At 42.1% G+C, this 26,731-nt stretch overlaps 1 protein-coding gene across 1 annotated transcript in view; it reads right to left on the bottom strand.

Annotated features, from left to right (window-relative positions):
• MYO3B (myosin IIIB) overlaps positions 1-26,731 on the bottom strand; it is a 279,760-nt gene that overhangs the window by 82,973 nt on the left and 170,056 nt on the right. Inside the window, exons 21-25 of the mRNA XM_069985142.1 lie at positions 25,028-25,181; positions 23,263-23,351; positions 21,447-21,576; positions 2,061-2,140; positions 1,622-1,699 (exon numbers count right to left, since the gene is read on the bottom strand). Coding sequence (XP_069841243.1) covers positions 1,622-1,699; positions 2,061-2,140; positions 21,447-21,576; positions 23,263-23,351; positions 25,028-25,181 — 531 coding nt within the window. The remainder of the gene's footprint in view (positions 1-1,621; positions 1,700-2,060; positions 2,141-21,446; positions 21,577-23,262; positions 23,352-25,027; positions 25,182-26,731) is intronic.

The following is a 26,731-nucleotide window of genomic DNA, read 5'->3' as shown; positions in this document are numbered from 1 at the left end:
AAGGGATTGTCTGGCAAAATTTATTTTTGTATTAAAAGAAACAAATCGGTCAAAAATTAAGAGCAATCCTTACTTAAAGGGGTGATCCAGGCTGCTTTCTTCCAGAAATAGCTCCAGTCCTCACTTTGGGTGTAATTTAGCAGCTCAGGTCCATTAAAGTAGCTGTGTTTTTCCTATTCCTGGATAGCCCCTTTAAGCCCCTTTTTCGACATAAGCTGTGCCTCTGCTGACCTCTGCTTCACAGTACCTGATCCCAACATACAGGAAGTGTCCACTCACCAATCATTGGCTGCAGCAATGACTCAGCCACAATGATTGGAGGATTGGGCATTCCAAGCCATTTCCTATGTGTTGAGACAAAGTAACAGCCGAACAGAGAGATCAGGAACCGGGAGGGAGGTGAAGTTCTTGTAAATAAAAAAAATATATATTGTATGTATACAACCAGACAAACCCTATCATATCAATAAAGGGAAACTATCAGCCGGATTGTGCATATGAACCTGCTAATATCTCCCAGTAGCACCACTCTTCTTATCCCAGTATGTCCCACAGTTTTTTAGAAATTCTGGCCAACAGAAATATATGAACTAGTTCCTTTGGAGCATTGGGGGCGTTCTTCTGCCTCCCAGTGCATTATACCATCAGTCTGCCATCTCCGATGCTCATGCCTACTTATTCAAGAATGCATTAGCGGGCAAGTCTTACTTCGTGAACGGCGCATTCGCAGAAGTGCATGAAGGAGAGAAGACTTATGCATTAGTGAATATGCATAAGTAGGCGTGAGCACTGGAGAATGCGGTTGGGCGGAATGGTGCACTGAGGGTCCGAGGAAAACACAAAGGAACTAATTTACATATTTTTGTTTTGAGGAGGTATGCGGCTACTGGGAGATATTGGCAGGTTCGTATGCACAAACGTGCTGATAGTTTCCTTGTGAACTGTACGTATAAATAACATTCTTCTAAAAAAAAAAAAAAAAAAAAAGGGTTGCAAAAAATTAATTTGGGTACTTTTAATGGTGCGTTCACACCTACAGCATCCGCAGCAGATCTGCGGCAGATCCGCAGCAGATTTGATGGTGCAGATTTGATGCTGTGTTCAGTTATTTAAATAAAATCTGCTGTGGATCTGCTGCGGATCCGGTAAGTGTGAACGTACCCTAAGGGTGCCTTCACACCTACCGACTCGCAGCGTTAATAGCGCTGCAAGTTGGCTAGGTCCTGGCAGATCACTGTCATTACATACACGCTGCAAGTCGGTAGGTGTGAAGGCACCCTAAAGGAGTTTTCCATGACTATAATAAGGAGGGGTCAATGTAAAATCAGATAAGAACAAACTCTCCCACTGATCAGCAGATTGAAGGAGCGGTGGGCTACAGTCAGTAACATTTCATAATGTAACTCTGATTTTAACTGTCCAGGCATGATGGGGATTGTAGTTTTGCAACAGCTGGAGGACTTAAGGTTCCCCATTCCTGGTCTATAGTATACTATAATGGAATACTATGGTTTGACTGTTCAGTAGATTCATTCACTAACATCATTCGCTATTCTATAGGAATACATGGAATCATTAGTTACAGTCCACCCACCCACCAGTCCAAGTAAAGTCCACCCACCCTAAAGTAAGAAGCCACCGTCTGTCTCTTCATGTTAGTTGTTTCTTCCGGATGTCTCATCATTTCCATTGTGTCTACCTAATTGAAGCACAGTAGAGAATATCAGTCATCATACAGTAGGATGTAAAGCCCTCAATGATCACGTCTCAGGAATTCCACTTATGGAATCATATGGATCAGACGAGAACAGTAGATGCAATTATAAGAAGCTTTCCTTATACTGGTAAGCAAGATGAATGCAGCCCTACGGTGGCCGGGAAAACATGGATATAGCCATAGGAGACTTATGAGTGTATCCATGTTTTCCAGACAGCCCTAGGGCTGCATTCATCCATATGGAATGTCTTCTATACATTCAGGGGTCTCTTTTTGTAAAGTTTTACTGTGCAAAATCTTGGGTTTCACCTTCTTCATCTTCTTACTCCATACAGATACTCACCTTAATACGTCCAGCGTTGAGCTGGGGAGGTAGAGATCTAGAAGCTGCTGTCACTCGTGCTCTTGACTGAGCCAGATTTCCTGTGGAAGAAGTAGACATGGTCTTTATATAGTCTTTGGCAACAAAGCCAATAAGCCAACATTTCTTATCATTGACAAATGGTCAAATGGACATTAGACCTTTTTTTTTTTTTTTTTTTTTTTTTTACCAATGCAGTCTGGCACAGGCTGTTCTGGCGCGGCATGAATTGGAAAAAGTTTGGCACATTTCCCACACCACTTGATGCAAAACAACATCCACTTTCCACTATGCCCCAATTGCCCCATGCTTGACGCTTGAGGCATAGTGCAGAACAATTTTTTTCTATTTTGTTATGAAATTTTGTCGAATAACATGTACTGTATGTGTTATCCCACTGTATGCAACAGATACTTAAAAAACAGTGGTAGGCATTGTGCGTGCCGCTGTAAGGTGCCTCTATCCAGCACTTGCAAAAAAGAGCCTTACTAAAGAGGCTCAAAACACAGGACTAGCCAGATATCCCTCCGGGAAGGACCCACCCAAGAGGTGGCTCGTGTAGGGAAACCACCGAAACCACCATATTAAGTGGCCCTATAAGTTAATGTAATGACAAGGGAAAAACCAAGGCCCGGTATCCATCCACATACAGGTGTTTTGGGGTGTTGCTCCTCATCAGTTAGAGCAGGATTCTGGCTAGGTGGGAGCAATGCCAAGTAAAGACCTATGGTAAACAGATTACTGATCTCAGGGAGACCAGTCATAACACTGTTGGCTGCCGGCTAAACACTCATCAACACCATCAACACTTGCTCCCTGGGAAATACGAACATGCAAAAAAAGAGCCTGTGGAGCCTCACTAAAGAGTCTCAAAACACAGGACTAACCAGATTTCCATCCGAGAAGGGCCCAGCCAAGAGGTGGCTCCTGTAGGGAAACCCCCAAAACCACCATATTAAGTGGCCATATAAGTCAATGTAACTACAGGAGGAAAAAAAACGTATTTCCCAGGGAGCAATGCACCTAGAATGTCACTGTGTTGAGCGCTTTAGCTGGCAGCTGACAGAGTTATCTTTGGCTGGCCCCCTGAAATCAGTTATCTGTTTCCATCCAGCATTATATTCTCGGATGCAAAAACTTTTATTTCCCCAACAGATTTCTATGCATTAAATCAGAAGCACTTAGACGGAACACAGCAGTAGAAGAAAGATATAAAACTAGTAAAAGAAGTGCTGCACAGGCATAGAGAAAGCTGCCAAGGCTCGGGAAATATAATTAGTTCCAGGCAGGACTTTACAGAAACAATGCTGTTTGTAAACAGAAGAGAAGACATGGCTGTGCACAAGGAGCTATCACCAAGAAAAGAAACCGTCTGAGTCTCACGTCGCAAGATGCTGCACTTAGTAGCTGGAAATCTATCAACTCATCTGAAAAGCTGGATTTATGTGCAGGATTCCAGAACAGGAAGCCATTCTATATCCTAGTTCCTGCACTTTACTACTTTTAAAGGGTCAATAACACTATGCACTGCCACGTGTTCTCTATAGTGTTTGAGTGGAGAGATGCAGCTCTCGATGGGACATTGGGCTGATGAGGGATCCATTCTATGCCCTGTGAGTTCCTTGCATGAATTTCATTCATTAGAATAGGGATCGAACACAGAGCAAAACCCAAGCCCCAATGTGAGCTGCTTGTCTCCACATCAAACTTTTGAGAGCATGTGGCAGCGCCCCTTATAATGTATAATCAGAAAGTGGTGTCATAGTTACATCAGGTTTTATTACAAAACATATATTTTAAAAAGATTTTTATGTGACTAGTCAGATAATAAAAATCCTAAAGCATCCTGCCCAGGGGTGTCACTAAAGAGGGGAGCGGGGAGGAAACCTGAAAGGCGTCACAGGTCTAAGGCACAGACGCTCTAGGCCCCGCCTCTTTCACATCCTTCCTCAGGATCAAAACAGCGTGTTGTTTTTTTTTAACCCTGCAATCTGAACCCTGCAAAGGGAAAGGACTTAATGTCAGCTAACAAACGGTACCCATGGTTTGGAAGGTGGGGAGTATTGTGGGTGGTTACTGATTTGCTTTAACCCCTTCACGTCAGTAATCTGTTTATATATGTTCCTACTGCACATAACCCATGCAGTAAAAATGTATATATACGTTCCTGACTGCAGGGGCTGACTGATGTGTGCATGACTGCTGCAGTGAGAGCGATCTCACACACATCAGTTTGTCCGGGGCTAAGGATAATGAGAGGCAGCTGCGATCCCGCAGCTGCCTCTCATAAACCCCTTAAAAACTGTGATCTATAGCGATCACAGCGTTTAAGGTACTTAGTGACAGGACAAGCTCCTATCAATAAGTGATCGGGAGCCACGCTTGTACCAATGGGCGGGGGTAAGTCACTTACCTCCGTCCTGTCGGATTGGCCATCCATACATAGAGTCTGCTCTAAGGCAGGCTCTATGCATAGATCGCCGATAACACTGATCCATGCTATGCTATGGCATAGCATAGATCAGTACATGCAATCTAATGATTGTATGTTTTACTGTAAAATAAAAGTGAAAAAAAAAGTGTAATAAAAAAAAGGCTTAAAATACCCCCTTGCCCATTATAAAACTAAAAGTATTTAAAAATAAATATATAAATAAGCATGTATATTGTAGCGTGCAGAATGGTAGCGCGTGAAACCACGTAAATGGGGGGAAAAAAATGATTTTTTAAAATTATATATGAGAAAAACATTAATAAAACGCAATCAAAATTTTTCTGTTACACCAATATGATATTAATAAAAACTAGAGATCATGGTGCAAAAAATGACACCTCAACCGACCCGTAGGTGGGGATAAAAAAAGCACTATGGCTCTTAGAAGGCGGGGAGGAACATTACATTAATTTTACCCGGACATCTGGCCATCAATGGGCTCTGTCTTAAAGGGGTTAAAATATTCAAGTTCCCACACTGGCTACTAGAACAGACAAAAAGTGCTGACAGTCTGGCAGCTTTGCTTTACGGATTGGGACAGATTCAGCAGAATCACCTCATTACGATAAGTTGTACTGTAGCAAGCCCAAATGAATCAGGGACCTTAGAGAACAGTGAGGCCTGATTGGTACCCAGTCCACTGTCCCTGCTTGCTTCTCTGCCTTCACAGTCCCCAGATTTGAAGAGGATCTCTTGGATTATGTAGAAGAAGCCCTGAGATTTTTCTCTACTATACAGCATGTCAGTACCTCATCTAACACAGTGCTGTGCCCTCCAGCTGTAACAGAACTACAATTCCTATCATGCCTAAACAGCCAAAGCCACTTGTTATGACAACTTGGAAAGGTATCCTGTCCACACGGGCCAATATTCCTGCTGAACAATGTCATTACCTGGTGGAATCTTCGCTACAACAAACTGTTCCAGTCTGGAAGATCATCGCCTGTTATCTACGGTGGATTCTGGGCCTGGGCCTGTGTTGCCTATCACTGTCGTCCTGTCTGTGATGATAATGAAATGGCTGCTGAGAAATCATCTCTAGAAGAGCACAAAGGGGGACATGTATCAAGAAGAAAATGCGTATTTTTTTGCGGAAACTGCCGAGTTGTCAATATTTTATATAAAATATTCGCAACTCGGCCGGGTACGCCGGGGGCCGGGAAAGGGGTGTGGAGGGGGCGGAACGGAGGGCGTGGACTCAGAGTCCGCGCGATTCACCATTCGTTCCGCCAAAAGATCCACCGAAATCCTACTCCAGTCCTCAGCTGGTGTAGGTTTTCGGCCGTGCGCACCGGTTCGCACGGGATTTATGTAGAGGCAGTCCGCCTCTGCATAAATCTCTGTAGCGCCGGAGATGCGGGGGCATTTTTAAGACCGGCGCAAAAAACGCCGGACTTAATAAATGTCCCCCAAAGTGTTGGAAACGTCATGGAATTTATTATTTTTTTTTAAGTAATTTTTGGATAAATAACAGTAAATTTTCACACTGTTTGGGTGTTGTCCCACCACAGGTGTTGCTATTGGTTACACCCTTCGTAAAAGCCTGTACTTTTAAGTGTAAATGGTGATGTAGTAGTACCCGAGTTTTGCAACAAGATGTCGTTATTGCAAGTATGTATACTCAGTTATTGCACAGCTGTACTACTCAAAGGGTTATTGTTTATTTGTGTACCACATGGATCTGTACGCCAACTTTTTTCTTCTTCTCACCTATCATCTCTCTTTTTACTTCTCACATACGCACTCTTCACCCACTCATAGCACACCTTACATGTGCTGTAGGAAGGAAGTCACATGGGTAGAGGAAGTGTAGTGTCTTTAGACTCTGTAGAGGAAGGATGTTACCTACAGTGTCTTCTCCAGTAACTCCACTCAACACTATGCAGTGTTATGCTTCCACTAGAGAGGACAAGTCAGGGATTATCCTAACCCACGCCGTGGACAAGGAGGAACACAGTGCAGGACAGTATCCATAGAAAATAAAGGAACTGATCCGGATAGAGCAACGCTGCTAGAAGCCTATGAACTCAATTTCGCAGGGTGGGTGTAAGCAGGGAACCCTTAGCATTCCGCTCATCCCAGGTAACAAGGTCTGGGGCTTGTGTCACCCTCTAGAACGGGTCACTGGACACAGGTGGGCAATAGGTGGTGCAGAGACCAAAGAGTCAAAACACAGGCACAAGTATTCTCTCTACTCTCAAGCTTTCTTCTATTTCTACCTCCGAAGTTCTGACAAAGCACAGTACTACTTGGGTTGGGACTCTCTCGACATCCTCCTCTCTACTCTTCTAATCTTCTCTTCTACTTCTCATCACACAACTCAGTCGGCACGACTGTACAACTGTCTCTACTCTCAGTGCAGATCTGGATCCTAAAGTATTAAGTATCTTATCAAGTGTAAAGTATTGTATTAAGGTAAAGCTGTATTATATACTGCCTACCTCAAGTATATTAAGAGTAAACAAGATTATATTTATGCTAAAGAGACTCTTTGATTCCTCGTCAAGCACCGACACAGTACACACACACTGCTTGGGTCATCTCCCCTTTCTGTGGGTGACAGTGCCAATAGTCCGGGTGGGTCACTACCCAAGGGACCCCGCAACAACCCAGCAGGTCACTGACCACAGGGGAACAAGGTATAGCTGGCCCATTAAAATAAAAGCAGGTGTGCCACCATACCTGTGTGCCTAACTGGCACTGGTGTCACGACAAGTTACCATCACTGGGCACGGCTATATCTTGGCCAACCACCATAGAACTGGCGTCACACCTAACCATCTGGCAAGAGACCGGCCGTGCCTCAACACTGGGGGTGTACTCCACATTTGTTCAATGCATTTAGGGACTGTCATAGGCGCAACTCTTGTTCTATGTAAAAAACAAACAAACCACAGGATCACAGAGGGAACACTCGTCTCTGCTGCAGCTGATGACTCAGCTCCTCTACATCTGTATGTCATCCCTATCACGGCCTTTACTTAGTGTACAGAAATAGCTGCTGAAGACTGACCGTATCTTCTAGTAGTGATGTGCAGAATTCATCTGTAAGACATCCAAGTATATTTTAAAGTTTATGCAAAGTTTAACACGAGATGTCCAAATGTTTTCTCTGGCTATATCTTCAGAGGCTCCACTGATTAATAGCATTGTAAGAAGCCTTTGAAGCAGGATTGGTGACATCAAAGTCCTAATTCTTGGGTGGCAGGATTTTTATAATGAGGAGGAAGCATTTTCACACATTTCAAAAGGATTTAAAACATGAATAAACAATAGACCTATGCAGATGTACTGTACACCTTGCCCAAACAGACCCTCCACCAACCACATCTCTATGCCGCCAGTTAACACTTTTTAGACGGACAAGTATATAGAGACAGAACCAAGATTGCCAAGATCCCCAGCTACAGGGCCACATTGGGTGCTCTCTGTTCTGAATACAGATGGGGCACGTGTATCATGGTTTTGCACCAATATTCTGGTGTATTTCCTTTTTTTCTGCAGGTGGTAAAATTTTATGCATCACTTTTGTGCTATTTTTGAGCAACTTATGCTGGCTGCCCCATTTTTGAATTTTTACGCTCAGAGGGGGCGTGTTTTTTTTTTTTTATGTTGGGAACTTTTTAGCCGAGTCATTTTCTAAGGGTACATCCATTTAGAACTGGGACGTCAATCAAATTCCAGAAATAATATGTTGTAGCCATTGTTTACAATGGTTCTTCGGCCCCATAAACATTAAGGGAAGATGTAGGTTTCATTGCATAATAAAATTTTGAATTAAGCGTCTTAACAAGCCGAGTAAAATCCTGTTAGTCCAACATCTACCACTTCACCAATTACTAATTGTTAGGGGTTCGGGGTACAAAATAAAACATGTTGGGGTAAAAGTTGTTGTAAGGTGAAAATGCATAAGGGTGCGTTCACACATCCAGGATCTGCAGCAGATTTGATGGAGCAGATTTGCTTTAAATCTGCAACTTCAAATCTGAGCCATCAAATCTGCTGCAGATCGTGTATGTGTGAATGTACCCTAAATATTTAAAGTAGTACTCAATTTTAAAGTTATACAAATTTGTAAATGACTTCTATGTAAAAAGTCTTCTGTCTTCCAGTACTTATCAGCTGCTGTCTGTCCTGCAGGAAGTAGTGTATGCTTTCCAGTCTGACACAGTGCTCTCTGCTGCCACCTCTGTCCATGTCAGGAACTGTCCAGAGCAGTAGCAAATCCTCGTAGAAAAACTCTCCTGCTTTTCACAATTCCTAACACAGCCAGAGATGGCAGCAGAGAACACTGTGTCAAACTGGAAACAATACAGCACTTCCTGCATGACACACAGCAGCTGATAAGTACTGTAAGGTTTATTTATTTATTTTTTTAAATACAAGTAATTAAAAAAAATCTGTATAACTTTCTGACTCCAAATTCTATCCCTTTAAGGAACTGTCAAAAAAGTCCCCCTGGACTGTGAGGGTTGATCAGCGTCGGTCCAGTAATCCAAGAAATGTGATTACTCTGCACCTGCCTGGCCTTATGTATTCAATGCAGCCTCACACATTTGGCAAGCAAAGAGTTAAACAGGAAATATGTAAGGTCTTTAGGAAGGCATACTGTGTGACCAGATTCCTGAATATCTATGTGGCTTTTCTGTCTAAGAAGCGATTTTTACAGCTCGCTGTGTCTGATACCCGACTGCAAACAGCTAATGATTTTCCACATTTCCAGGGAGTTTGTGGATGACAATGAGCAGCTGAGTGAAGAAGTGCAAGAGAAGCGCTTTCTGGAGTTCTGAGGAAATAAAACACTGGAAATGTACAGTGCCCGCTCCGGCGGCTTCTACCGCCTATGAAGGCTGCAGGTGGAGAAGCAAAACCCATTCTGTAGCTACATTATAGAAACGTCTAAGGGCCAAGGATCAGGATCTAGGGGGGATCAGCAGGTTACAGCTCGTCCATCTGTCCCTTCTCTACATAATGAAGAAAAACTGTAAAAAAAAAAAACTGCACAAAGTTACAAAAAGCAAAAGATTATGCAAAACCGGGTCAAGCTGTGTCAATCTGAAGATTATAGGGGGGATTTACTAATCTTGTCTAATTCTTAGACAGTCTACAAATTCGCCAGATTTATCACTGTGGCTCGTGCTGTTTGATAAACCTGATGCATCTGTAGGTTTTCTACTGACATTTACAGTCTATAGTCTAAGGGCCCTATTCCACCAGACTATTATCGTTCGCATAATCGTTAACGATTAACGATCTCAAACGACCGCTATTGCAAAAGACCTGAAAACGTTCACTCATTTCCATGGAACGATAATCGTTAATTATGATCGTATTTGCGATAGTTTTTGCTTCGCTATTTCTTCGCTATTGCGTTCGTATCTACTGCGAACGACCGAACAATGTCTTATTCAATGCGAACGATTTGCGAACGAGCAATAATAAAAATAGGTCCAGGTCTTAAAAAGCGATCAACGATTTCTCGTTCGGTCGTTAATCGTTAACTGCATTTCAACTGAACAATTATCGTTTAGATTCAAACAATTTAACGATAATCTGAATGATAATCGTCCGGTGGAATAGGGCCCTAACGTTATACTATAATTACTATTATTATAAGGTGTTGACTCTATACTCCCCCAGATCTCAGCTCCATAAAGTGAGTGGTATGTACTGGAAAATAAGTATGAGATCTACCTCACAATTTACAGGACTTATATTATCATTGCTGTTTCAACAAACTATTCATAACTCAATAGTGCAAGTAAATATGAAAAACTGAATCATAATATATCTTATCAGAGAAAAGTGCTTATTTCTCTTTTTTTTTGTCAAAACTTTAATTCACTCAAAAATGTATTCCATCCTGTGTTTACAAGATGGAGCAGCAGTTGCATGTTACAAGTAACATGTTGCTCATACAAATCTTTTGAGATGGGAGAAGTGAGGATCGAAATTTAAAATATATTGTCCTCCATGCTGCTGCCACTTTTTAGGTTTTGTATAGAGACATAGATGAACAGGATCCTCCTCTGTGTGTGTGTGTGTGCACAGTATATGGCTATGTTCACACAATGTCAAAAAAATTAGAGAAGGCGTCCGTTTTTTCCGCGATTTAACTGACTGCAATAGCAATGCATTGAAGTCAATGGAAAGACAGACGTCCAATGCACACAATGTATTGAATAACGGACGTTTTTACCTCACACGTCAAAATAATGAACATTGTTATGATCACGTATAATCATCATTTTTTTGGGACGTCTTTTGCAAACAACGGACGTTTTTTATTAGTTGTTCCCACATAGTTTTTCTTTTGTCACCGTTCTTTCTCCGTTTTCGATATAAAATTCAATGGACTTTTCAATTAAGCCGCACCCAATTAGTAATCCCAAACTAGAATAATGTGCAACCACCAGTCATTGCACTAAGGGGAAGCCAGGCTGCTAAATAACGTCCGTTATTTTAGACTCAAAATGAAGGATGTAATTTTAAACGGAGCTGAAAAAACGCTGTGCGAACATAGCCTATAGAAGCATAGAATAGTATCATATAAGTCATGCTTTACCTACTAGCTCAGTGTCAACTTAAGATAGATGGAGCATACAGAACAGAAATCTAGTTAGAAAATACCATATACATGTTATATAATGGCCAGAAAAAGGGCTACGTGTCATGTACACACAAAGCAGTTAATCTGAAAAGTTACCTGAAACAAAAATATATTTAAAGGATCTGCTGATGAAATGTTGGTGCCAGATACCACAGGACACTTTTTGAGGCCTTTTGGAGTCCATACCTTGATAGGTCAAAGAAAAAGGGTTGACTACACAAAATGACATGGTTTTAAAATTTTGGCTGATCAGTGTATAGGGATTTATCTTGCCACCATGAAAATGCTACCTTAGCATCATGTTATAGAGCAGGAGGAGCTGAGCGGATAGATATATCTTTATGGGGAAAAAATCTCTAATATTTCCCTGCTAAAGAGTCCAGTCCAGTGAGTGACACCGCCCACTGGACTCCTTACACAGAATGAACAGAGATTAGAATCAACATGTTACAAGTTATACTAAAACTTTTCCCATATCAATCTTCTCAGCTCTTCCTGCTCTATAACATGATGGTGATAGATTAGATAACATTGACTTGGTAACAGGCACCTTTTTTGACATGTCATAGAGATTTGTCAAAGCGTTTGATCGGTTCAGGTGTGGGTGTTCAGAACGGTACAGATCGGGAGAGGACCACGCTGCAGCACGTCTATTCTCTGCTCTGAGTTAGAAAAAAGAGTCAGGCTCCATAGAGCTCCATTATAAGTCTGACTCTTTTTTTCTAACACTATGAGCGGACAGTGAACACGCTGTAGCACAGTCCTCTCCCCGACTGTTCTGCCGATCGGTACAGGTCTGAAGTCTCAGACCTGGACCGTCAAAACTTTTGACATATCTCTATGATATGTCAAAAGCAATATACCTAACATCGGCATAGTGCACAGTGTACTGTAGATTTCCTGGGCTGGGAGCATGACCAATGTATACAGTAATCTAGGGATGCTTTATGCATTACTAGTTTATTGTCCATAGATTCCCAGGGTCACAACCAACTTTTCCCCTGAACTTCAATAAGTCAACCCTGCCATGCACAGCATTGACTTGCAGCCAACTGCTTACTGCCATGGGGTTTGCTAAGAAGAAGGAGAACATTTTTACTGTCCAAATTTTGATACTAGGTAGGCCCAATCCTGCGATTCTACAGATACTAAACTAGGGATGTATAAAGCATCTATAGCTTACTGTCCCTACTGTTGTTTTCACAGCACCCTAATCTAATAGCAAAGGGTTTATTAGAGAGTTGGCTAATGATGAAGTGTTTCCCATGTAGGGTCCCTCTGTTATTACTCCTGGAAATATAACAATAAAAAGACAATATGGTCATTCTTCTGATCAATAGCCTGTGCCCCAATAGATTGGATGGTGCTATAGTGTATAGGAACAAATCCATTTGAGAAAAAAAATGGTGACATCCAGTTTACTTATTCAGACATGTAACATGTCCCATGTAACAGATAGTCCAGCAATGGCGTTTCATGAGCAACATGACTATGTAGTAAATAGACATGTCAGATCCTCCTGATTATTGAACTGGTATCGAAAACTGTGATTTATAGAAAGTCTATGGGATTTATTTGAGTCAGGAAATTGCAAGGATAACCCAGATATGTTCGTTTATCTATATGGAGCCACATAAATCAATGTAGTGGGAAATAAAGTGTTTAAGTATTGTATATCCCACCGGCTTATCTTCCTGCTGCCGCTTGGTTAAATTCCCACACAATAAAATAGCTGCAGATGGTAAGACGGCGGGGTGTTTTATGGCCGACAGTATAAGAAAAGAAGGGAATCTGAGCATGAAACACAATGTTCCAGAGCTCTACAAGATCATCGCTTGTGGTTGGCAAAAACAAACTGGCAGCGTAGCTCCCCACATTGTGCCCAGTCTCTTACCATACTGCGAGCAGATGAAAGAAAACCTATCAGACACAAATATTTGCAAACTGTTTTTGCTGGCAGGATATGTGAGTATACAGGTTTCTACATGAAAGCTGGACGCAAGTTGGAAAGATACTAAGGCATAAAATGATGAAATTGAGCTAAATTACTAAAATTTTGCAAGCCATAGAACATTTTTAAAGTTTAATATACAGTACACCCTCTCATGGGAGTGACTGGGAGAAAAGATGGTACTCATCTGACACTGATCTACTGCCAGTGCCAGTCCAATAGTCTCAGTGCTGCTGGTCACAGCTTCCTGCTCTCCATCCTGACACATAGGAAGTGCCTGCTCAGCCAATCACACTGTCCACACTTTGTGGGATATGGTGGGATACTGCTGCACAAAAGATGCTATCAGCCGAGGATTGGACATTTTCTTGCTCCTCAGTTAATCACAGATACTTTTATATGGGCCCATTTCTGGCTAAAGGGACATTTCCAGCAACGCTCCTTGCCATATAAAAGGGGCTTGAGTTGCTCTTCCTTGTATGAAAGGCTAGACACATAATTAGAGTGCAATCCACAAACAATATACTAAATATATTCCTTGTATGAGCGCTAGCCATATGTCTCCTCTCGTTCTTTACCCTCATCCTCATGCTATTTCACTGAAATAATGACAGAAAAACTGCATCTGCATCTCCCTCCTCCCCCTTCTACCTGTTTAGTATTCACTATTTGACACTAGACACATCCCTTACACATTATGTTTTCGGAACTTGTACAGGATGCAGCAAGATACTGTTGATTTATTTAAAAAAAAAAATTTAAAGTCATAGTCAAAGCTTAAGTTTTAAAGGGGAACTATTAGCAGGTTAGACTAATCTGATGATAACCCCCTATTGCGCAGGTGACGCCAAGGATGAAGGCGGGCTTCTCTATCCTCACTGACCCACATGAGCCCTTATTTTTTGATACACCAATTATGCTTTGCAATGACAGACTTAATTTTTCCATAAAATATGCTGCAAAACCAGAAAAAAATTATTTGTGCAGTGAAATTGAAAAAAATTCTTTGTATTTTGAGGGGGTTTGTATTTACACAGTTCGCCCTGTGATATAACTGACATCTTATCTATGTCCCTCAAGTTAGTATGATTAGAATTATATGTAACGTATATAACTTTTATTTTATTTGACAGCTTTTAAAAAATTAAAACTTAAAAAAATTAAAAGTTCTTCAGATTGCTCTATTCCCATCCTTAAAACTCTTAAATTTTTTTGGTCTATGGGGCTGTGTCAATTTTTGCGCCCTGATCTGATCTTTCTACCGGTACCTTGCTTGCATATATGCGACTTTTTGATCACTTTTTTTTTTACAGTTTTTCTGGATTTGATGTGACAAAAAAATCAGCAATTTAGCATTTTGGCGGGTCTTTTGCGCTTACGCTGTTTACCGTGCAAGATCAGGAATTTAAAAATTTGATCGTACAGGTGATTACGCGCGCCGTGATACAAAATATGTTATTTTCACTTTATAACATGGGAAAAGGGGGATGATTTAAACTTTTACTAGAGCATATAAAAAAAAACTTTTTTTTTTTTTTAACATACATACATACTAATACCACTGCACTCATAATACATAGATTAGATAAGATTAGATCAGATCAATTAGATCAGTGCTGTATTACTATGAGCTGCTGCAACCCACATCTACAGATTGCCGAGCCAGTATCAGTGTCAGTGAGATGAAGGGATTTCCCCTCCACAATTGTTTTTTTGGATGCCCAGGAATAGTTATGATCAGGGTTTCAGGGTTGTTACGCTGTAAACACCAGCAGTAGACTGCCATCGTGTTTGTGTTCCATCTTATATGCAGTGGAAGGAGCAACAGTTTCTGAGGATTAACAAGTGCTGTATTCTTGATATTCTTTTCACCAATGTCTTTCTCGCAGGCAGTTTTTCCTTGTATAATGTATATATATATATATATATATATATATATATATATATATATATATATATAGCCCTATAACAAATCGGAAAAGGCGACACTCCAAAAGTAAGTGAATAAAAGTGGTTTGGTTTATTCACCCAACATGCAACGTTTCAATCTTCTCAATGAGATATTTGTCAAGCAATTGCATTGACAAAGGTCTCATTGAGAAGATTGAAAGGTTGCATATTGGGTGAATAAACCAAACCACTTTTATTTACTTACTTTTGGAGTGCCGCCTTTTCCGATTTATTGTATCACCGTCGGGACCTGGGTCTGGGACCGTGAGGCTGAGCACCCTACCTGAGCCATTAAGCCACACAGTGCCGTTCAGCAACCTTGTATAATATATATTAGCTTTTTTCACACTCAATATTTCCAAATAATATAATGTTACGCTATAACTGAGAGAGTTTATTAGTAAACAGCGTTTTGCGGAAAAACTGGACGAGACTGGAGGAAACGGATGTTTTTGGATTCAGCGCCCCAAAGAACATAAGGATCACATGCTATCTTGTAGTCAGCAAAATTGATGTATACCAGTGTTATCATTAGAAGAGGTGGGCCGGCTGGGGGCAGATCGGTGCTATGGGGACAGGGCAGTGCTCCTTACTGTGTCCCTGTGCTCCAAACGGTCTCACCGGACTGTGGAGTGAATGACTAACTGCACGGGAACAGCACCAAGGGTGATGGTAAGAGACATACCTTCCTCTTCTGTGCCTCCTGCGCAATAGGGACATTGATGAATCTAACCTCCTGATAGTTCCCCTTTAACAAACTTCAAGCAGGCAGTGTCGAACTGGCACATCAAAGGATCCTCCGGTGGCCCCCCAGCTTTAGAACCTGCACTAACACTGACTGACATGTCGTTTTTCACTGGTTCTTCATTGATCCTGGACCCCTTCATTTCTTAAGGTGGGCCCCAGATACCCCAGTCTGGCACTGCCAGCAGGTGTGGTTGGTAGATTTACAACCTGCCTGGGATAAACCTATATCTATCCTAAGATAATAGGAAGGGACATACTAAAAGGGCAGACTAGATGGACCCAGAGGTCTTTTTCTGCCGACAATCTTCTGTGTTTCTATGTTAAAAGAATTCTGTATATTGGATTTGAAGCTGTGAATAAATAGGAATGTTACAGTAAAATTATCTATTTCTATGTGCAGCTCCTCGTACAGCGCAGCAAAATGAACTCGGCGTAATTAATCTGCCAATTTTCTCTGATTTACACCTGATCTATTATGGATCTTCCTGAGCGAGAACCCTATCATTTCCCCCGAATGGCTCAGCATGTGAACCGTGTGTTCTGCTACTGTAAAATTTCAGCCGCTATTAATGGATTTATACAAAAAAGAAAAAAAAAAAAAGAAAAAAGAAAAATGGTAGTAAGAGCTGAATTCCATAAATCATATTGGCAGTCAAACAAAGACAGTAGAAAGAGAATTGATTTAGTTTCTTTACAATATACTGAGTCTGCTAATGGCAGAAAGTATGTAATAAAGGATATTCTCTTTTCTTTCTAAAGGGGCACATGCTGATAAAATAGATGGCAAAATAGCTTTTATTATGTGATCTGTGGCTTTGTTTACTGAAAAAGTGTACCTTTATCCAAGCTGGACAGTGCCATGGAGGCGGGCCCTTTGTGCCCTTTGCCCCGCCTCAGTCCTTTTTGGGTGACATTACAGAGTACAGCTTCAGCCAGGGAAAGTGTGCTTTACAGTGATGGACCAAGGTGGGATGGAGGCTACAAAGGCTGATATGCCCCACCTTCTTGACACTATACAGTGTACATAAAGACCAACTTCTTCAGTAAACAAAATCGCAGATCATACAATTAAAGGTATTTTCTCAAAGATTTTATGGTCGCAGAAATGGCACATGCCAATGGGGGAGGTGGGGTGGGGTGAGGGTAACAGTATTACATAAGTCTCTTTCCTCTATACCAGTTTTTTGTCTGTAACTTCTCAGAATCTCTGCACTCACTGAAATCTTATAACTATGATTGCTTGATTTAACAGTAAAACAGTCACTATTCCTATTGACCCGTTTTTAGTGCAAATTATATCTATTATGGAGAAGGGAGTTGAAAAACAGGGTTGCATGGGAAGAAAACACCCAGTCTGTCTATTTACAGGCACAGGGTGAGGATTTATTAAAGGAGAAGTCCGGTGACTTCTAAAAGCCAGCAGCCAGCAGGAGCACAAGGGAAATTCATTACGAGTAACAACTTACCTCTCACTGTGGCCACGGTGAATGGCAGGAGGGGCCGTGGGACCCCTGCCAGGCTCCAGGTTCTCCGGGATATCCCCATCATGATCGGGCTGATAGACTGGCCTGAGCGGCCAGACTGAGCGGGCTGTCTATCAGCCGGGACACAATGATGCAAACAACCTCCAACTCCAGACTACACGGATTATGGGGCGCAGGTCCAACTTGAGATCGAGGCACAGTGAGTAATAAAAATATATATTTTATTGTGGAGACTCAACGCGTTTCGGAACCGCACCGGTTCCTTTCTCAAGAGTCATGACTCTTGAGAAAGGAACCGGTGCGGTTCCGAAACGCGTTGAGTCTCCACAATAAAATATATATTTTTATTACTCACTGTGCCTCGATCTCAAGTTGGACCTGCGCCCCATAATCCGTGTAGTCTGGAGTTGGAGGTTGTTTGCATCATTGTTTCCTGTTGGATATCGGGAGTGGCTGCGGTCCTTGATATATACGCTGCAGAGTGTTGTGCCTCCCTTTGCACAACCACATCAGGTGAGGGTTGCCGTGCACCCCTATCCCTTTTTCACCTTGCCCTTCTGATCCTCGCCATGGAGCGCTGTCGCCCTTTGTTTTTTCTATCAGCCGGGACAGGCATTTTAGTCGTGACATCATCAAAACTTGTGGGAAACTGACTTCCGGCGGAGATCCCGAGGCTGGTCCCACCGCTCACCGCGGGCACTGGGAGAGGAAAGTTCCTACTTGTAATCAATTTCCCCCTCCCCCTGCCGGATTTTAGAAATCGTCAGACTTCTCCTTTAACTCCTATAGCTATAAAATTTTTGGCTGACAAATTATCAGTATTGGAGTATAGAACTCCATGAGAGTACCAGCAATTCCCTATACCACTCCATTTAGCAGTGGGCTACTGACTTGCTGCGAACGTTAAACTTGTTCTCTCCTGTCAAGCCAGAATACTCAAAGTCCATTAAGAAAAAGTTACAGGGACATGTCAAAAGTTTGATCAGTAAGGGTCTCACTGCTGAGCTCCTCACCAATCAGGAGAACCAGTGGGAGAAGCATGGGGTGGCGTATTACTCTCCCTGACAGTAATCTCCTTACATTATAAGTCTATGGGACCGGAATGATTGACAGCCAGAAATTGAAGCGCACTACCAGGGGCTTCTCCCCACTCGTTGAACAACACTGCATTCAAGGTGACAGTAACGTTAGAGTTACTTTTAGTCTATGATGCCTTTTTTTCACTTGCAGGAGGAGGACTACTACAAAACTGGGTCTCCTTATCAGTCTCTTATTGGCACAGACACTCAATACATAGTCCCAATTCACATCACTCACTCCCCTCTCAGTACATAGACTACAGGATCAATAGTCATCCTGCTAAATTGTTGGGAGCATCAAAAAAAACCTTCAGAAAACACATAGCCACTGGCTCACTTACATACTATTCTCTCTATTATAATCTCCAGAATGCATTTATATACACACACATATAAACATGCAGCACATACTGTATTATTGATCGTATAAGTATTATTGATTGTATACCATCAGATGATCTATTGCAGTCTGTTGAAATATTTGGTTACATAGTAAAGGAAACATTTTTTAAAAAATACAATTTGGCAACAGATTTGTTTTCTCATCGCATCACATTTGCAATTGGCTTCGAAGATAATATCGCCACCTACAGGAAACAACGCACACTTGCAATCTCAGCAGATATACTTGCAGTATAAGTGCGTTTGTTCAGACCGGAGCAAGAAAACACAAAGTATTTCACAAACAAATAGATCAAAGCAAAATCCCAACCCATCTGTACATATCTGTCAGCGTATAGATCTGTGAATAGAACAATTCTAAAGTCTTTTATGTCCACGCTGCTACAGTGCCCAGGGCAGAGACAGGGTAATCGTGTCCAGGCACAGACTGGGAAGACCAGTTAGTTTATCTTCATTCATATAAGATGAAGGACTGAAGGTTAGCTGTGAGGTCAAAATAACCAGAGGCGTATACATACAGTATATACTAGAGAGAAGCTCATGTAGTGCCTTCATGGTATCTACAGTATGTCCTAGCCAATAGCAGCCTTAATATAGCTGCCGCTATAACTTTCCATACTGTAGAGGCTTGCATCTGTCCAGTCTCTTAAGAAATTAACCTTTCTCCACCCATCCAAGACTTGATATATTGCATGTCCCTAACACTATATCAATGCAAACTTGGATGAAAGTGCTATTAATATTACTGCCTGCCATATGGTGCCACTACGAGGTGTTCTGCTATCATCTAAACAAAGAGGAAAATAGATACAGAAGGAAAAATAGTCAAGATAGGTCAGATCAAATTCTTATATCTATAGTCACTTTTTTATTAAGGGGATCTGGCCATTGTCTCTTACGGCAGGTTTGACCCTTGAGAAGCAAGCAAATCTGAGAATTTCTAATTCCTAACACTTGGGTGGAGAGTTGGCCATAAATGCGTTGTCACATGCTGCCATAAATGCGTGGTCGCATGCTGCCATAAATGCGTGGTCACATGCTGCCATAAATGCGTGGTCACATGCTGCCATAAATGCGTGGTCACATGCTGCCATAAATGCGTGGTCACATGCTGCCATAAATACGTGGTCACATGCTGCCATAAATACGTGGTCACATGCTGCCATAAATGTGTGGTCACATGCTGCCATAAATGTGTGGTCACATGCTGCCATAAATACGTGGTCACATGCTGCCATAAATGCGTGGTCACATGCTGCCATAAATACGTGGTCACATGCTGCCATAAATACGTGGTCACATGCTGCCATAAATGCGTGGTCACATGCTGCCATAAATACGTGGTCACATGCTGCCATAAATGCGTGGTCACATGCTGCCGTAAATGCGTGGTCACATGCTGCCATAAATACGTGGTCACATGCTGCCATAAATGCGTGGTCACATGCTGCCATAAATGCGTGGTCACATGCTGCCATAAATGCGTGGTCACATGCTGCCATAAATACGTGGTCACATGCTGCCATAAATGCGTGGTCACATGCTGCCATAAATGCGTGGTCACATGCTGCTGAAATAGGTGGTAGTTACAGAACTAGCCATGAGGGCATTATCAGATTCTTCCATATCCCTATTCATTCTATAGAGGGTTATAGTACATAGATGAGACCCCTTCATTTTTAGGATCAACTGGGGGAACCAAAGAGCTTGGTGCCCCCTTTTTGCATTCTGACTTCTCTACACAGGTGTAAAGGGTAAATTTTGCAGTTTTCATAGCTTATTTTATATCATACGTCATGGTGCTTGTTCCAGTAAAAAGTCATCTTTTATCATCTGCGGATTGTGCTACCTGGGCAGGGCTTCACGGGTGCAGCACCACTTAGCCCCACCCACATCGCTATCACAGGCCCCGCCCCTTCTGTGACGTCACTGCATAGAACTTTAGGCCGTTCCGTTCCAATGAGCGTTGAGGGGGTGGAGCATATGACGTTAGAGAGGGGTGGGGTCTACAGCGATGATGTGGGCGGAGCAAAGTGTTGCTGTGAAGCGCCGCCCAGGTAGCACAATCCTCAGATGATGACAAATCATTTTTTACTGAAACAAGCATCATGATGTATAATATAAAGTGAGGTTTGAAAACTGATAAATTTACCCTTAAAACCTGAGTAGAGAAGTCAGAATGCAAAAAGGGGGTGGCAGTGTCACTTTAAAGAGACTCTGTCACTAGGTTTAGGCTGTCCCATCTCAGGGTAACATAAATTAGTGAGAGAAACTGAATAGAATGATGATAAATCACTTACTTTATGTGCAGCTGATTCATAGATATCCCCCTTAATAACATGAACAATAAGTAGTCCTCTCCATTATGTGCATGAGCCCAGTAGTTCTGCATATTCATGAGAAGCAGAAAACTCCACCCACCAGCTGCTGACTTACCGTTATCTATCCATGTTGTGTATAGGCAGCCAACTGTCAGTCAGGGGAGGGGTGTGGCAAGAATCCTATTCTCCTGCATATTAGGAGAACGGCTGAGCAGAATTATACAAGTAATACACCGATCTGTTCAGCATTTCTGTCACTAGTTTATACTGTTCTCATTTCAGGTGTCATAAACCTAGTGACAGATTCCCTATAACAATGATCATTAATACCTGTCTTGGTCAATGGACTTGAGAACAGCTGCTGAAGTAGTTTATTTTCCGATGTTCTTAACAATACGACAATGTCAGCCGGCAGTGTATCTCTGTTCTTCTCCAGAAAACCACAAGCATCATAAAGAACCTGCAGAGCGGTAACACAAGAATTGGTAAAGGTGAGATGTATTCTACAAGATCCTTGGCTGTTTTCATTTGGAAAACAAATGACACATCATACAGACAATAAAAAACAAAAAAAAAGCCAGCACTCCAATACCACTATTAACACTATGCAGGTTGCTGTGGCAAATATATAGACAAAAACAGGAAAATGCAACAGCAACCTGCAAGTGCTAGAACTCACTGCATACACTTCCTTCATCGCACACACGATAAAAAAAAATCTTTAAAGCAGTTTTCTATCTGTAGAGCAGTTTTTATCATGTCATAACGCACTTGCAAGTTGCTGTTGCATTTTTTTCAGTTTTTGTTGGTATATTAGCCACAGCATCGTGCAACCTGCATAGTGTGAACAGTGGTATTGGAGTACTGGCCATTTGCTATTTGGTGATCTCTGAGGTCACATTAACATGGTGAGATGGTACACTCTATTTGATCAAATGATTTTCTAAAAAGCTAATTTTTAAACAAAATGTTTAGAGTAATTTTTTATTGTGTGTACGATGGGGGGAGTATATAAGGTAAGTCATATCATTTGCAGGTTGCTGTTGCATTTTTCTGTTTTGTGCCACACAGACATGTCAAAACTTTTTCATTGTTTAGGATCTCGCCACTAAGACCTTCACCCATAGATAAAAGATTTGGGAAGAGTCGCTTGGCGGAGTGCTTCACTCTTTGCTCACTGCTCTAACTGATTTTTTGCAGGGGAAAGGCCCCATAGACTGTTACTGCTGCAAAGAGTGAAGCATTCAGCTGTGTGCTTCTCCTGGCTCTAGCTAGCTAAGACCCTGGCCAATCAAAGTGACAGTAACACTTTCTATTCAAATAAAATGTGGCTTATAGTAAGTAAAGTAGTGTTACTATAAGTCGTAGTACCTTATCAACTATGTAACAATTACTAAAGCTTTTCCAATACAAGTGTTCATCAACACAATTTCAATTAATAAAAATCCATTTATCAACCTTACCCCCAGGCCTTCCTTTTTACTTGAACCTCAAGGCAACTTATGGTATTTATGCTATTGATTTACATTAAAGGGGTACTCTAGCAAAAATATTTTTCTTTCAAATGAACTGGTTTCAGAAAGTTATATAGATTTGTAATTTAAAAATCTCAAGTCTTCTCATACTTATCAGCTGCTGTATGTCCTGCAGGAAGTGGTGTTTTCTTTCCAGTCTGACACAGTGTTCTCTGCTGCCACCTCTGTCCATGTCAGGAACTGTCCAGAGCAGCAGCAAATCCCTACAGAAAACCTCTCCTGCTCTGGACAGTTCCTGACATGGACAGAGGTGGCAGCAGAGAGCACTGTGTCAGACTGGTGCGAATACACCACTTCCTGCAGGACATACAGCTGCTGACAAGTACTAGAAGACTGGATATTTTTAAATAGAAATAAATTACAAATATATTTAACCTTTTGACACCAATTTATTTAAAAGAGACCAGAGAACCCCTTTCATGCTGAGGACCCTCAGGAAGCTTTATGCATACGATAGATAGTTATCCTTATATACAGTATTCCAAGGGCAACAGTGTATATATTATACAGGCAGCCCATACAACTGCTATAAGGGCCATGAAGAAAGAAGGCCCAGCCCAGGTTGGTATCATCACATTCTTTTAATAAATAATGAAGATTAATTTGCTGACCTTTCCAGCATAATGCTGAATACCAAAACATAGCTCCACGCATTTTGGCCTCCAGAAGTATTTGCATCTAAGATTATCTTCAAATTTATCTGTAAAGACAACATTGGGTTTTATCACCATATAACAGCCGGTAGTTATATCACCTGTGTGTACAATATGTGTTATTTTCTTCAGATTATTTGTAAAAAAAAATAAAATATTTTTTTTTAAGGGAACCAATCACGCCGAAAATCGCCCTAATGATAAGGAAACGTGCTGGTACATCCCAAACATCCCCCTGTACCCTCCATGCCCCCCTCTATTAGACCATATTCTTAATTTTATGAAGTCCCACGCTGTATGTAAATTGAAGGCAAGTAGTCACGGTGGGCGTATCTAGTCACGGTCCTGGGCGTATCTAGTCACCGTCCTGGGCGGTTAGAATCGCTGTAATCACACCCAGAGGGGTGTGATTGAAAGGCCTATGTTCCACTGACATCACCCAGGGCCTGTGTTCCACGTTGGCGGCGTGCTGACGTCTACACGCCGCGCATGCTTAGTACGTCAGCATCTTCTCCTGCCATATAGCGCATGCACGGCGTGCTAAAGACGTTGCCGCGCCGCCGACGTGGAACGCAGGCCCTGGGTAATGTCAGTGGAGCGCAGGTCTTCCAACAATTCAACCGCCCAGGACCGTGACTAGATACGCCCAGGACCGTGACTACATACACCCACCATGACTACTTGCCCGCAATTTACATACTGTACAGCGCGGGACTTCATAAAAGTAAGAATACGGTCTAATAGAGGGGGGGGGGCACGGAGGGTACAGGGGTATGTTTGGGAAGTGTGCTGGGTGATGTACCAGCACGTTCCCTTATCATTAGGGTGATTTTCGGCGTGATTGGTTCCCTTTAAATAAAACATAAGGAACACCTTTTCAATAATAAACAACTCAACAATAACCCCCGAATAACCCAGCAGAAAACAAGTCACCAGATCTCAAGGCAAGGTTAGGAAATAAACTTTCCAAACATACAGTATATTACTGTACATGCATAGTGAAAATTGTCCTAACGGGGTATATCTCCACCTGTCACCCTGGACACTAATGACTCCCAGAGGACCTTATTTACTTACAGAGACTCTGTCAGTAGTATTATGCTGTCCGATCTAACGGTAGCATAAACTAGTGACAGAGAAGCTGAACAGAATGATGTATCACTTACATTGTTCTGTAGATCTGATTCATAGATATCTTCCTAAATAACATGGACAATAAGTAGTCCTCTCCATTATGTGCATGAGCCCAGTTGTCCTCAATATTCATGAGAAGCAGAAAACTCCGCCCACCAGCTGCTGATTGGCAGTTATCTATCTATGCTGTGTGTAGGCAGTCAACTGTCAATCAGCAGCTGGAGGGTGGGGGGAGGGGTGTGGCAAGAAGCCTATTCTGCATATTAGGAGAAAGGCCGAACAGAAAGAAGTAATACACCGATCTGTTCAGCACTAGTTTATACTGCCCTCATTTATGGCAGCATAAACCTAGTGACAGATTCCCTTTAAAGCCCAGCTGGTGGTACTAGGATAACTATGAGCAATGGGCAATGCTGGTGCACTTGTCAGGATAGTCTACAATTCTGCAGGGTATTACAGCTGGAAGACCAATGAACCAAACCTAATAGTCTTTCTAAAGGCTGATATGATACATTTCACTCAATGTATACAGAATATGTGGCCCTAGGCCATAGCGCTGCAATAAATAATGCAATCATTCTTTATATACCAACTAAGGTCTGGTCTGTTGCTTGTGGGAATCTGCTTTCTTCATCCAGCAGAGACAAAAGCCCCATTGGTTTCTGAAGGAAGGTATCTAGCAGGGGTCGGTTGTCCTCATAATTCACCAGGGCAGCATCTATTCCTTCACTCTGATATTCCATCTGTTGGGAAACAAAATGTGACTTATTTACCTGCAGAAAAATGTATTTTTCCCCATTTTTTCTTTGCAGTTCAGTTTATAGTTTAGGTCAGTGATTTTCAACCAGTGTGTCGTGGCACATGGTCAGGTGTGCCGCGGGGAAAGTTCCCCAAACTATGGTGCCCCTGTGAAACAGGAGAAAACAATGGGGGAGAGAAACCTGGGGATGGAGGAGAAACAGGGGAGAGAAGAAGGGGGGAGAGAAGTATGGTGGAGAGAAGCATGGGGAAGAGAAGCACAGGAGAGAAGCAGGGGGAAGAGAAGCACAGAAGAGAAGCACAGGAGAGAAGCAGGGGGGAGAGAAGCATAGGGAAGAGAAGCACAGGAGAGAAGTAGGGGGGAGAAGTATGGTGGAGAGAAGCACAGGGGGGAGAAGAAAACAGGCCCAGGTTTCACACTGAGAGAGTATAAATACATTTAGAATCTATATTATAAACTATACGTATAATATGTACTGTTTTAGTGTCATTTTGTGCCATTTTGGTTGGTGGTGTGCCCCGGGATTTTTAAGTATAAAAACTGTGCCGCGGCTCAAAAAAGGTTAAAAATCACTGGTTTAGGTTACAGGCCTGAAGTTTGCAGATATAGTCCTCCTACGTCCTTAAAATAACACCATGAGTAAGGACTTTATGTTCATTCAAAATCTGTCGGTGCTTCCTATTTCTCTCCTCTACAGACACTGCTTTAGTTTAGACCAATAAAGCTCTGGATTTGATTTGCTTTAAGATGTCGGACCTACTGGTTCTTCTGTGCATAATCCATATCACTGTCGACATCAGTATTCACATACTAACTTTCCTCAGGATAAATGGCCTTTTACAGTGAGCGGATGATAATCGACCTGGGTAAAACACGTCTTTTGAGAAAGCATTAAAGTGACTCTGTACCCACAATCTGTCTCCCCCAAACCACTTGTACCTTCAGATAGCTGCTTTTAATCCAAGATCTGTCCTGGGGTCTGTTCGGCAGGTGATGCAGTTATTGTCCTAAAAACAACTTTTAATCCGACAGCGCTGTGTCTAACAGCAGGGGCTTACATTTGTATATGCATTAGGCTGGCACACCCTCTCCATCCTTCTTCCCCACCCTTCTCATCATTAGGAATGATCCAGGAACATTTACTGCTGTTTGAGCTTTGCACAGGTGTATTAACGATCCAGCCCATGTTCATTATACACACAGGTGGGGAATAGGAAGCAATCTTCCTGCAGCCTTCCTAATGATGAGGAGGGCGGGAAGGAAGGACAGAGAGGGTGTGCCAGCCTAATGCAAATATAAGCCCCGGCCGTTAGACACAGCGCTGCAGGATTAAAAGTTGTTTTTAGGACAATAACTGCATCCCCTGCCGAACAGACCCCAGGACAGATCTTGGATTAAAAACAGCTATCTGAAGGTACAAGTGGTTTGGGGGGGGGGGGGGGGGTCAGATTGTGGGTACAGAGTCGCTTTAAAATTTATCAGCAGCAGCACATGTTCCTTTGTATCTTCAAACCCCGCCTCCTCCAGAATGAT

This window comes from Dendropsophus ebraccatus, chromosome 9 (assembly GCF_027789765.1).
Source record: "Dendropsophus ebraccatus isolate aDenEbr1 chromosome 9, aDenEbr1.pat, whole genome shotgun sequence".
NCBI lineage: Eukaryota > Metazoa > Chordata > Amphibia > Anura > Hylidae > Dendropsophus > Dendropsophus ebraccatus.
The sequence above is the reverse complement of the archived record's forward strand: the minus strand, read 5'-3'. Positions and strand labels throughout refer to the sequence as shown.